Source organism: Carex rostrata, chromosome 8 (genome assembly GCF_964058835.1).
Source record: "Carex rostrata chromosome 8, lpCarRost1.2, whole genome shotgun sequence".
NCBI lineage: Eukaryota > Viridiplantae > Streptophyta > Magnoliopsida > Poales > Cyperaceae > Carex > Carex rostrata.
This window is the reverse complement of record NC_135925.1, coordinates 8,502,136-8,516,418: the sequence shown is the minus strand read 5'-3', so window position 1 is coordinate 8,516,418 and position 14,283 is coordinate 8,502,136. Positions and strand designations below refer to the sequence as shown.

General features: G+C 32.5%; 2 protein-coding genes and 1 non-coding gene across 4 annotated transcripts; 2 read left to right on the top strand and 1 right to left on the bottom strand.

The window, feature by feature from the left end:
• Positions 1-442: 442 nt before the first annotated feature.
• Positions 443-4,343, bottom strand: LOC144558138 (CD2-binding protein-like protein). Of its 2 annotated transcripts, XM_078306877.1 has the most exons (10): positions 4,204-4,343; positions 3,913-4,114; positions 3,686-3,811; positions 3,304-3,459; positions 2,691-2,817; positions 2,529-2,570; positions 1,792-2,025; positions 1,379-1,430; positions 1,180-1,257; positions 443-894 (listed from the first exon to the last, which is right to left on the bottom strand). In XM_078306877.1, exons 1-10 carry the CDS (start codon positions 4,281-4,283, stop codon positions 822-824), a joined length of 1,170 nt encoding a protein of 389 aa, XP_078163003.1. In that variant the 5' UTR covers positions 4,284-4,343; the 3' UTR covers positions 443-821. The 2 variants fall into 2 exon arrangements, with proteins under 2 accessions (XP_078163003.1, XP_078163002.1); XM_078306876.1 differs by lacking the exon at positions 1,379-1,430 and having other exon boundaries at positions 4,204-4,326.
• Positions 4,344-4,428: 85 nt separating this feature from the next.
• TRNAR-ACG (transfer RNA arginine (anticodon ACG)) lies at positions 4,429-4,501 on the top strand. Its single transcript has one exon. It is a non-coding gene; the product is annotated as a tRNA-Arg (tRNA).
• Positions 4,502-8,242: 3,741 nt separating this feature from the next.
• Positions 8,243-13,587, top strand: LOC144558533 (protein neprosin-like). Its single transcript, XM_078307375.1, has 4 exons — positions 8,243-8,374; positions 12,755-12,811; positions 12,904-13,050; positions 13,207-13,587. Exons 1-4 carry the CDS (start codon positions 8,243-8,245, stop codon positions 13,585-13,587), a joined length of 717 nt encoding a protein of 238 aa, XP_078163501.1.
• Positions 13,588-14,283: the final 696 nt, after the last annotated feature.

Below are 14,283 nucleotides of genomic sequence, written 5' to 3'. Positions count from 1 at the left end.
AAGGCCGTTAAGTTACTGAAGGTTTTCATTGAAAACAAACGAGGGAGAGGGTGAAAATAAAGATGAAGTAATATGGAGCTCAATTTATATAGTAATTAAACCATAGCAATATTGTTTCTGGTATTATCTTTATTTTGACTGACGCGCGAGAGCGATTGATTCAAACTTTTTTTTTTTTGTGGAACGACAAGAATCTGTTTTATTTCCAAAGGTAAAAAATTATTATTATTGAGAGAGCCGACAAAAATTGTTATTTTCAAAAGTATTGCTAGATATGGACAGTGTTACTTTTACCCTCGCAAATAATACAGATTCATTATATTGACATCTAAATAATTAACTTAACGTAAATTGATTTTTGACCAAATAATGGTACACTGCGTCTAACTGGCTATGCAATAACTTTTCAACTAAACATCAAATAATAAAAAAAGACAAAAAATGTCAATTTATACTGTTCAACAACGATCTTGCAGTTCCGACAGTAGTTAGCAATTCATAAGATTTTGGACAAAATGACCAAGACTGAAAAAATCTAACGAACTCGATGGTCACAGGAACTACCAAAATCCAATAATCTAGTTGTGACATGGACTTCAGTGGCATCCGAAGAAATCTACTCTCAAAACGATCTCTTCACTAAAAACAACAAACCTTTCTTCACTTTTAATTTACAAACCAGTGACGAGCACATAATCAGATATCTAAACTACAGTCTTTAATCATAAACATTACATTGAGTCCGGTTGTTCAAGTGATAAACAAAGTTTAGCTGACACCTGATTTCACCAAGACCTCCAAGTGAAATAATACAAAAGTTTTTAGCTTTCGCCTGATGGAGCAGTAGCAGACTCAACTTCTTTGTATGTACCAGTTTGTTCGTCAAATGAGTACCTAGGAGTTGAAGAAAATTCATGGTGTTTTATTTAGAGATGAGAAATGGAGGAACACAAAAAATCTCCCCCCAATCCAAAATAAATAAACATTTATAATAGCAAGCAGTCATAGCAGTAGTAATAATGATGAAGATGATGACAGCAGAATAATTTATACCAATGCTCAAAGATGATGATGACAGAATAAATTTACCCAGTAGCTTTTGCGATCAGAAGGAACAGTCAGTACATGAATAGAAGGATGGAAATATATAAATATAAAGACAAAGAAATGTAAAATTACCATATCCCAGTTGAAGCACAGCAATAAAGCCCAGAAGCAGCGTCAAAGTAATAGCCCAGACTGCTGCTGTAATAATATCTACATATGCACCACCAAAAACTCAATCATGCCAAAGAAAAGAATTGTTGCTGGGATTAGCAAGCATTTTAAATGCTAAAGACACAGAGTACACAAAACAATGGACTAGTTACGACCCTACCCAGATGACGGATCGTAAACATAATCTGAGTCTGCTGATCCTTCAGCACTTTCTGCATCAGACACAAGAAATGTGAATTTCAATAAAATGATAACTACAACGCAACAAGTGAATCAATGCTATGACCAATACAATGCATGGGAATATGCAACAACACTATTGCTTTGTTCAAACATATGGCTGATTATAATAATGTTCATTATTATATGGGTTCAAAAAATTAAGTTCCACTACAGAGTGGAACATGCATATGCCACTGCATTGTCAGTATAGATGCCAAATTGATCAAAATTAAAGAGCCAATTAGCCAAATGTAATTTACAAGTTGTCATTAATTCATCAGTATAGCACATGAAGTATGTGACATCGTCAAACCAGACAAATCAAGAAAAATAGATGTGCTCATTTCATACCAGTTTGGGCTTTACTAGGATCAGTATTTTCATCTTCATCCCCAAACATATCAAGCTCCCCATCATCATTGACAGAAGATAGAGGAACGGCAGATGCAGTGGAGGCTGACAGACCTGAACCCACACCCCAGATGGATGACCCATTTCTTTCAGTATCACCCTCTTCAGCAAATATATCTTCTGTGCCACTGCCTGATGCACCTCCTCGTGCACGAGCTAACCGTTCGTATCCTTCTGCAGTGATTAAGAAAGGAGTGTTTGTTGAAAATAAATATTATCTGAAAATAGCACCCAATAGTAAATGAGTTGGGAAGCAGATGAGCTTCCTTTTTGCTCAGTTAACCAAAAGTGAAACATGAGAAGTATTGAAAACAAGAAAATTAGTTCAAATCTGTATCCAGTTTAGAATAAGCATCATAAAATCACAGCATAAGAAGATAAACAAGTCATGACAATTTTGAGTAAGCCTAAGTTTATAAAACTAGTTATAAAATGATTTGGTTAAGTTTATAAAACAATTAGAGGCAATTAAGTAATACTATGGTTGGACAATTTTGCAAGTTATTAGCAAATAATCCAGGAAAAAGATATCTGGTGGAGATGCTGCTAGTTTTAAACCCACAATATCTATGGTGCAACTTGCAAATAATTAAAATTAATTTCTGTGGTTTGCGAAAAGAACCCACTCATACATCCCATACTCCCATTTCTAAATTTGAGAATACATGAAAACTGACCTGCCTCCCGTTCAAAAGTCTCTTTTTCTTCATGGTAAACATCTGTCATAAGAAAATACAATTTATTCCTTAAGCAAGTCTGAAGATGGGGCACTTGAATTAAATGCATGATATAGATAAGCATATTAAAAAAACTAAAAGCAAAAGACTGTCATGCTTAACTGTATTCTCCATTCTCCATCAGTTTCATGGCTGATTCTGTCAATTGATCAAATATTTCTTTTGTTTCTTCTGACATCTTTGTTTTGTTATCAGTTGTACCTTTTAGCCTTTTTAGAGCTTGGATAATCTGTAATGCACAGAAATTACTAAATTTTAGTTCAGATGATATTCTAATATACATTACTAATCCACCACAATAAAATATTTACACAACTAGCAAGATTACTTTCTCAATATTCTTCTAAATATTTATTCTTACAAGGCATCGCTAAATGCATACTGGCAATTTTTTGCCCATGTTCGTAAAAATTGTTCTTTCGTATTAAATGAAGCATATTGAACAAACCAAGTGATATGATGCTGGGTTTCAGCTATGGTGAACAATATTCTGCAGCCATATTTCCTCTTTTTGAGGTCAACTTGGTCAACTCACAGTTGACCTAAACTTCTATTCAATGTTTGAGTGATATGGACAATAATTTTAATGTTGGGTGTAATTCACACATTCAGTAAATTATCAATGTAATTTGTACAAGTCAGAAAATCATTATTTCTTGCAATAGTTCTGATGTAGTACGATTTTTAAGAAAACAAAATACTGAAAGGACCATACCGTTTCACCTGGTTGCAGTATGTCAGCTATAATTCTTTTAATCTTCCCAACATCATCTGATGTAAGGTCTTGAAATTCCTCCTCTTCATCTTTCGCCTTTGCCTTCAATTTTGCAGCAAATTTTGTATCTACCACGGCACTGTCCAACCAAGCATCCTGTATTACGATGACAAACAGATCAAGATCTACCATTATAATATGCTTGGTACCAGGTCATCCCAATTATCAGCACTGTACCATGACAAGCCAAACCAAACAAACCAAAACATTGCCGTTTTGGTTCAACTTCATTCTCATTTTGCTTCACAGGAAGAAACACAAATTTAAAACCCAAACTTCATTCTCATATTTGTTAAAGCTCACAGAAAACAATTAAAATTACCTTCATTTCATTTCCTCTTGCATATTCAACAAAATTTCCGTTTTCATCAAAATACCCCTCCTCCCTTTCCTTATTCAAATTGAATGGTTCTATCTCGATTCCATCTTCCACAAAGTTAAAATCTTCCTGTCAAAGATCATATCATGTAACTCACCAGATAATCACAAGAGCAGTAAGACTTGACATTAATAGATACTGATAAATGAAGAATCGAACAGGAACCTAACCTCATAACGGATCTCGGCCTTTGAGATGTCAATCTGAACCTGAACCTCCTCTTCTGGAACCACCACACTGCGGTCCTGCTTGCGACGCTTGGCTCGCAGCTCTGCGGCCTTGTCAGGTTTGATAGAACTGCCTTGTTCATCACCTTTGGATGTAAATACCTCCTTTATCTTCCTCCCCTTGGGAAATCGAACCTTTCGTTGCCTGGAGAAAGAAAAAAAGGTGAAGTGTTAGTTGGGCGAAAACTGGAGAAAACATAAGAGGGTTTCAGGCAATAGAAGGAAGCATGGTACTCTGAAGGGCGTCGAGAACCGTCGTCGTCCTCCTCCTCCTCGGAAAGGGGACGGCGGCGCTTATTTCCTATCGTTTCCATATATGGAACTCGGAAGAAGGTCGAGCGTTTGTCTTGTCTTGTCTCGTCTCGACTCGACTCAAACTGGCAAGGAGCATGGGTTGCAACTTGCAAGTGTAAGAAAAAACTACTTTATATTTTAAAACTCTTCTAAAATACACAATAAGACTCCGTGGCCCAATGGATAAGGCGCTGGTCTACGGAACCAGAGATTCTGGGTTCGATCCCCAGCGGAGTCGTACATTTTATTTTATTCCGTTTATCATGCTCATGCATTTCTGTCTCTGCCTAAAGAGTAATCTACAAATTTTGCACTCTGCTAATCGTTTCCTCTTTATCGTACATATTATATTTTATTAACCAATATAATATAACCCAATACACTTATTTTCATCATTAATTTATTTGGTTGCCTTAATTAGTAACAGTAATGATGAAATTAATGCTAAAAGCAGGGTTCAGCAGTCCTAGTGGTAAAGTATGTTATCTTATTTGTTTTTGACAAACTTATGGATTATGAAGTAATTATGTGCAACAAATAAAAAAAAATGAAGAAGAATTTGTCAATATTAGAAGAAGAGCATCTTTTTTTTGTAGCCACAGTTGTTAGAACTTAAAATAATTTGAAGAATCACTATGGTTTAATTAGGATCAATTTCCTCAAATTCATTCCGAGTTACAATGAAAATCCACACAGAGAGTCGTGTCTTTATTTTATTTTTCCATTTGTTTATATCATATAAAGAATATTATTTGTCACTTAATTATTTCATTTAAGTAAACAATAATTTTATTCTATACACAAATACATATAATCATAGAGAGAGGAGGATAACTCTTATAATAATAACAAGAGTCATAATATGGCAGCAAAAGAAAACAACAAATAATACCACTTATTTTGATAATTTTTTTCTCTTGTTTACTTGTTAAGTAACATAACAAAAAAAAAAAACTGTTATCTACAAAATTATAGGTATGTAATGGGTCAAAATCAAAGCTAATAATATTTATAATCCTAATTGTCTATTTTACGAATAATTCACAAGCATATGAATATCTCGTATTAAAAATCTAATCAACAATCAATTCTAGGTTTAGTTGGTTGTTTGTTTAATTTGTTGTTTGGATAAATTGGATTATCGAGATAATTAATAGTAAAGTAAATGTTTTGTGTACAGAAGAAGCTTTAAGGGGTTAGACTATCTATCATGTTTACTCGTTTAATCTAGTTTCTGGTTAAAAAAATAAAATAATTGTATGCAGTGTTGTCACCAACTGCATGCGAGTGTCAAACCTATCAATTATAGTTTCTAACTCCAATTAGATTTGCATGCGGTTTGATCAGAACCGTGTGCGACCTAAACTGGTATCAAATGCAAATCTGAAAGTTGCTAATCCTAACTTAGTGCTAATCACAAGTACGTTATAGCACCCTTATTGAAAAGGACTGGTAAGGGGATGGGATCGAGACTTTACTATAATCAATTGCATAAAAATCAATGATAAGTCTCTATTACCAAGACTAGAAGGATTTAAGTTCACAATTACATCCTTCATTTATACTAACGAGATTACCCCACTAATAATCTATATACCGCGACGTTCGTCTGCAGATCTATAAACTAATAGATTTCTTACTTAGTTCAGATCACAAAGAATCAACAGCTACATCTATCTTCTTTATTGGATATAAATAATTGTACCATAATCCTAATAGGTCAACGTTATACGTCTAAACACTATGGTGTGGCCATCACCATACGAACGAGGTTAGCACGCACCAAATTAAGATAGAAATACAGAGAAATAAAGTGCAGTTTGTTTAGGCACTTGCCTATTCCTGAATTTGAATTTTTTTTGTAGATCCAGTGGTATTTTATACCTTTGCATACCCCTGAATGGATATAATGTCTACCCCTGAATTTAATTGATGGTCCAGTAGAATAAAATTGCGTAGAAATGTAAGTCAGTCCATATTGATTCGCGTAAAAGAAAAAAAAAAGACGTAGTCCGATTAGCCATTCCACTTAGAAGAATCTTTGTTTTGTTAGGAGAAAAAAAAGGTAGCTACTAAGGATATAAATATGTATCGTGTCATGACTAGTCACATCGTAATTTGAATCATGTGTCGTGTCGTGCCATGACCAAATTTGAAAGGATAGTCATGGAACGTGAATGCATGGTCACAACACATTAATCACGCCATTACCACACATGACATGTCCAAACGTGACCGATCACGTTTGGTCACGTTAAACTATTTTTTTCATAATTTATTTTAGTTTATTTAAGATTCACCACTCGATCAAGATCTAACAATTCTAATTACACGTGACCATGTGTCATGCCATAATCAAATCTTTTGCATGACGTACCTTGTTGTGCCAATTTTTTGAAAGATGGTCACGTCACGTGGATGGTCACAGCACATAATCGGCACACGTGCCGTGACAGAACCATGTCATGCTGTGACATATCCGGTCATGCCGTGATTTTTTTAGATCCCTATTCACTACTCTGCTCTGATTCGTCAGGAGAAAAAAAATTGTACTCTTATCAATATTTTGTGTCTACCCTTGATCAAATTCCTGGATCTGCTTCTGGTTGAGTTCGCAATAAAGGTTGGTGAACTTCGAAACACCCTAGTTCTACTCAAGAAAAGCAAGTAGGATTATCGTATCCTGAATGAAAATTTTGATTTAAGGCGTGATTAATTGCAACCTCAGGTTTACGATGGTTTATAATAGTCCGGCTACCATGATATTGATGGTATGTGCCACCAATTCTATAACTTATCAGATAGATTTTAAACAAAGAATTTAAACTGTTTAAGTCGATTTACTTTATATGTGATGTAGTAACATGCAAAATAAATAATTTTTTGAATTATTTTAGTACCAATTTGGACAGTTGAAAAATGATAATAATTGTACTAAAATTAACTAAAAAAAACTCTCACATTTGAATGTTTGACTTGATACTAGATAAATTATAAAAATTATAAATTTTGTATGTGGAGTTGTGGACACACAACTCATCAATTAGATCAGATTGAACGGTCAGGTTCATAAGCCAACTTGATACTAGTGATGTTACGATCAGAGATATTGGAAGGAAGAAGATAGAATGGGGGTTAATTGATCCTCATTTAAAAAAAAAATCATATTTTTATGTCTGATTTTCTATTTAGAGTAAAATAGCATGATATTATATAATTGATTCTCATTTTATATAAAAACTTTTAACATAATTAATCTTTATAATTTGAAAGTCATACTCCACTTCTAGAACTCTGTCCCCCCCCCCCCCAAAAAAAAAAAAAAAAAAAACGTTAAATATGTGCTTCATAAATGCGGAAGATTTATATTTGACAAAAACTATTAATTACAGTTTACGAGAATATACAAAGATATAGTCATAATTGAATTTAATAAATGAAACAGTGATCTTTAAATAAGCATAGAGAGCAGCATATCAAATTAATCATCTATATATCTCCTCTATATTATGCATCTTAAATTGAGTAGGCTGTCCTGAAACTCTAATGGCCGGGATTGATTTATGTAAATTCGGATTGAATCTGAACCCTCCAGTCAAATAATTTGCTTATCTTTGATTAAATACATCATTTATATGTGTAAAAATCTACATTTAGTTCAAATTGAACCCGCCACATGCATAGCCATACGTATTACTACACTTATTTTCACTCTGCACCATTGGATTTGAATCAAAAATCGTGCAGATTATCTAAGACGTAAATTTTTTCGCTGGAATGCTCGATCGCTGCACCTCTCTTCAGCAAATTACTTTTTTCCCCGTCTCTCTTCAGCAAAAAAAACCCTAATCGCTTCCTCTGAGCCACGCCACCTCTGAGCCGCAGCACCCCTCTCCAACACCGTCTCTCGCACCATCTCTCTCGCCTCAGTCTCTCTCGCCTCAGTACCTTCGGCCTCATCGTGGATTGCTGGCGTCGTATGGGTCGAGCAGGTCTTGTATTTTGTGTGCTTGGTCAATCCTCGAGAGAAGGATGTGGTGTTGATCCTATCATGTTCGGCTCGCTGATCAAGGGGCTCTATGCATTGAAGCAGATTGGGCTTGCTGGTAAGGTGTTTGCTAAAATGATATTGATCAAAACTTTCTCAAATAGTGTACTATATTCTGAGAAAGAAGTGTAATTAAGTTTTCATAACATTTATATCCTTGATATTATTTGTGAAAAAAAATAGTGTAGTGTTTACAGATCCATTGCAAGCAAAGAACTTGAATTATCAAATAAAAAAAATATAAATTAATTGGTGAATGATATATATACCTATAACGCCTATGTTTGGTTGTGGTATTAATAAAAAAAAAATAAGAGGGTAACTCATAATGGTTATTTATGAAATTTCCCCTAAATTTAAATATATTTTTTGTACTATTTAATGATAATATCAAGGACAATTAATTTCATATTATTGTAATTTTAAATCACTTGATATATATTAAATACACATCAATTTTCATTTGAATTAAACTGGCATAGAATTTTTTTAAAACTATCATATCTTGAAACTTTTGGAGTATGATAGTAGAAACCAATATCTACATTTATAATGCATCAAGATATGGTAAAACTTTTGGAGTATGATAGTATATTACTCCGCCCACTCTCCCTCTCTAAGTCAAATTAGTAGCATTAAATTAATTATTTGTTTTTGTGTTTTACTTAATAATAAATTAATAATTCGATTTAGTAAATTATATTATTTTAAGAAATTTGAACTAAATGCCCTCCAAAAACATTAAATTTTATCTATGCACGTGTAAAAAATTATAACATTTCAATTTTATTTTAGTTGTCATCAAGATCTTGTAAAAACGTACTAATGTGAACTTATTGATTCACATAAAAATAAAATTGAAATGTGATAATTTTTTATGAGCACATAGAGAAAATAACATAAATCATATCTAGCTGTTTTATTTTAACTTTTAAATTTTACATTTTGAGTTATTAAAGTTTTAAAAAATGAAAAGATGGTGGAGGCACAAAAAATGCGGCCATTTTTATTAATATCCCTAAAAAAAATCAAAATTTTAAAAATGTCCCTGACTCCCATTTTTTTTTAAACATGCCCTGACCGCCAAAATTACGGGCGGCCCATTCCTCTAGTGAGGCGCCAACCCCTGGGGCGCCACCCCCCCAGGCGCCCAATGGTATTTTTTTTTTAGAGATCTTAGTATTTTGATTTGAATAATTTTGTGAAAAAAAAAGTTTTCTTATTTAGAGTGTATGCCAAAAAATAAAATATTTAATATATTTACGAAGTGATGTCGTAAATTTTTATAACTTTAATTTTTTTTTTTTTTTTTTTTTTAGTGAACTTTTATTTTATTTGTCATTTGGATATCACAAGTCTAAATATAACACTAATTAAGGACTTGGGCTTTATTATGGTTTTTATAATATATGTATAATATATACATATACATATACATACACATACACATACACATACACATATACACACACACACATATACACATATACATATACATATATTAGTATTTTGATTTAAATAATTTTGATCTAAACAAGATTAGAGTGTACGCCAAAAAATAAAACATTTGGATATATTTATGAAGTGATGTCGTAAATTCATATAATATGCAATAATTTTTTTTTTACGAAAATGATTTTCAGTGGTTCGCATAAAAGTTATACAGATTCAATTAATTTTTTGTATAAATATTTTCTTATAATTTTGAACGAAAATTTTAACTGAGAATTTTTATTTTTTATTATGTATGCATGTATGCATGTATATGTTGATGAATGTCATTTGGAGATGCAATATGTTGGAGATCTTTAACCAAGAGACATCATGTCATGGATCACATGCATACTCTTTTTTTGATATGTTGGATCTAATACGCCTTAGTTTGTATGAAATTTCGGTCCAAACTAGATCATAACCAAGCATTTTAGCGAATTTTGGGCCAAAGCTTGATCACATGGTTACTAAGTGGTAAGGACATAATTTTTATACAAACATTGTATTGGATCCAGAGGAGTATATGTTATGTTTTATCACATGGGATTGCATGTGTACAAAATTCAATATGTATATATGTTGCATGAATTGTAATCTTCTACCTTTTTTTGTTACTAACTAATATTAAATTATAATTGTATTATGGACCAAAGCAAAAGTGTATGTGTATGTGTATACTAAATTATAATTGTAATCTTCTACCTTTATTTGTTAGTTGGATATCACAAGTCTAAATATAACACTAATTAAGGACTTGGCCTTTATTCAAAATAGTAGTTTAGAGCTACTAAAATAGTATGTGTATATATGTAGCTTTGTATATGTATATGTATATATGTATATGTATATGTGTATGTGTATGTGTATGTATATGTGTATGTGTATGTGTGTATATTATACATATATTATAAAAATCTTAATTAATGTTATATTTAGACTTGTGATATCCAACTGACAAATAAAATCAAAGTTCACTGAAAAAATAAAAAATCATAGTTAGAAAGAGTTACGACATCACTTCATAAATATATCAAATGTTTTATTTTTTGGCATACACTCTAAACAATAAAACTTTTTCTTTCACAAAATTATTCAAATCAAAATACTAAGATCTCTAAAAAAAAAAAATACCATGGGGCGCCCCAGGGCTGGCGCCTCACTAGAGGAATGGGCCGCCCGTAATTCTGGCGGTCAGGGCATGTTTAAAAAAAAATGGGAGGCAAGGGCATTTTTAAAATTTTGATTTTTTTAAGGGATATTAATAAAAATGGCCGCAAAAAATGAAGGCATGTGAACCCTCCCTCTACTAAGATATAGACATAATTGAATTATTGAAGGACGTAGTTAGTTTACTAAGATACCGAGGGATAGAAGGGGTGGATGAAGCGGGAGCTTACGTATTGCTTCTGGCAGTGTTATTTAAGAAATGAGTTTCTAATTTTATTTACCTAGATAATAGCTTGTATCATATTAGAGAGTAGGATATGTAAATAAACTCCTTTCATTATTAATACATCTGTTGGCTAAATTAACCAACCTTAAAAAAAAAAATTACTAAGAATTAGTAGCATATATATCGAATTATCTAACCCACTATCTCTCTAGATTTAGTAGCATATCGAACCAAACCTGACTCTAGATTTATAGTACTAACCCACTATCTCTCTCCCTATAGATAATGCGTAATAAATGACTCCATTCAGTATTGACTTCGGATATAAAAATTGGCAAAAGAAAGTGTATATAAAGACTATTTGTCTCTATGATTTTGTCCACGTATTTATTATTAACAAATAGTCCAATATAGATCCTTCTCTGTTTCTCTTACATGGCTTATTACAAACAAATACTAGCATTGGTTTTGATTTACCTCTGTGTTTTGTACAACAATTGCATCGAAGGTACGCAATTCCAAGAACTTAAAGGCGGACAATCTAAAGATAAGGTGCACATACACTTTGGAAATATGTTTTTTGGCAACTCAATTTGTACAAAATTTACTGATTTACATAATTTTTTTTTTTTTTTTGAAAGCCTAGCAGCGGCTGCCAGGATCTGATTTACATAATTGTAGCGAGTTTTTAACCCTTTTTTTCCACAGGATGGAAAATCTACTGAAGTCCATCACTCGAGAATTATTTCAAATTTGTTTCCAAATCTAACTAATGATCAGTCCTCAGAATATATCAGTCATGTAAGTACTTGCAAAAACTGTAAATTTCAATTTCACAAAGATGTGATTTTTACATCATCAAAATTAAACTTTTAAAGTAATTTTTTTTTTTTACTTAATTTATAAGCAAGCTGGCTGGTTTATTCAAAGCGAAAAGTTCCATGGTACACGAGCTAGAATATCAACCTGGAGCATACCGAACGTCGGTTACAATTCATTAAGCGCGGTTTATATAGCTGTTATGAGTAACAATATAATAAGTTCTTTCATGGCTGCTGGATTTCATGTACATATTTAAATTTCGAGTGAGATTATGGTGATATGCATATGTCAGATCAACCTATTTAGGATCGGTTTTAAAGTTCATATAATCGATCTGAACCGCTCAACGTGATCTTCATATAAAAATATACTTAAAGGCCAAATTTTCTATCTTTTAGAAGAAGAAAAAATTACTAATTTTTAAGATAGGTAGAAATCACTATTTACGAATGGTTGAGAATCTTTAGATCAATGATTTTCTGCATATTTAATAAAACAGTAAGAAAGTTTAATTAAAAATGTGAAATTTGGTCTTCAAGTAAATTTTCATGCGAAATTAATGTAAAATAGCCTGGATCAATTGTTTGAATTTTTTAAAACGAAAATATGATCCATAGTACAAGCGCTCAGTAATAAGTGTATCACCATAGCCTCACTCTTTAATTTCATCTTACACAATAACTCTTCTATTTTGTAGATGCATATATTAACAACTACAATGTAAATAAATACAGGTAAATCCAAGCTTATATTCTGGCAGCACTGATTTGCGAATTTTTACAGAATGGACTGTACGTATACACATAAAAACTATACTGTAATAATCTACATTAGAAAATGTTGTGCTTAGTGACTAATAAGATTGCTATTGTTATATACACAGAGTGAAAAAGGCATGGGGTGCTATAACACCCTTTGTCAAGGGTTTGTTCTTGCAAATGTTTCCGGCGCACCAGTTCCAGGAGAGAAGGTCTCACCACTCTCCACATTTAATGGAAAAGATTACTTTATTACACTAAGCATAAAGAAGGTTCAATACGTATTTATTTTATTTACTTTTTTGTTAGAATATTTTGCTTACTTTGCATTAGGATCATATTGGTTTTGACGGTTAAGACAGCAATGATGGATTTAATTAAACAAGTAGCTCGTTTCTTAAGTCTCTTTTTTAAATAAAATTTTGTAGGATGAGAAAACTCAAGACTGGTCATTGTACCGCGATGATAACAGCAATCAAATATTAATCGGGTGGTGGCCAAAATCTCTTTTTAACAACACATTTGACTATGCAACTACAATTGCATGGGCAGGCAGTGTTATGTATCGAAAAAATGAAACAAGTCCTCGGATGGGAAGCGGACATGCTGCCTGTGAAGGCGCAAACAAGGCAGCATATATCAGCAATATTAAGGTCTATGATAAATTCGGTCAAACTGGAGATCCGGACGAAACCGAAGTAAGAGAATTTACAGACAGAGATGACTGTTTCACAACATGTGGTTTTACATTTTCTCAGGGAATAGGTTATAATTTCTATTATGGTGGACCTTCAGGATGCATAAATTGATAGAATTATATATGTTCTGTTGTCATGAATATAATTTGGGAACTATAATAAAATAATAAATCAGTCTCTAAGGGAAGTGTAGAATATTTTTCCTTTTCTGTGTTTCTATTTTGTTGGGTTCTGGGCCCCTCCCTTGCACATGTCGTTTTTTTTTTTTTTTTATTTATAAAAGTGGTTTCCTATCGATCTCGTTAGAAACCAAAATAGTTGTTCTGCTTCTAAGTCTAAACAACTAGAGAAAAAAAACATTTACAGTATAACTAGTATATACCAGTAACAAAAGGGGATCATGTCAGTATCAACTAAAATAGACAAAAAGAAGTCACCAAGGCTGATATATAATAAAGTCACCAAGGCATATACAAAACAAAACTACTAAAACTGAGGAAAACAACAAAAGATGAACTCAAGCAAGCAAATCATCCAGGAATCCTATCTCAAGCATAGAGATTGAATCTTCTTGATCCAGCATAACTGGGTCTGCCCCATCCTCTACATCTGAACCCTCCTCTTGGTTTACCCCTTGAGTCATTTTTTTATAAAATTGATTTTCAAAATTTATAAGTTGATAATCTATGTTTTTATTTCAAAAACCAGCAAGAGCAGACTCAAATTCTTAGTAACAAAGCGAAAAAGAAAGGAGAATTCTGCTACCGAGAAAGCTCATTAAATAATAAAAATCAATGGCATACAGCT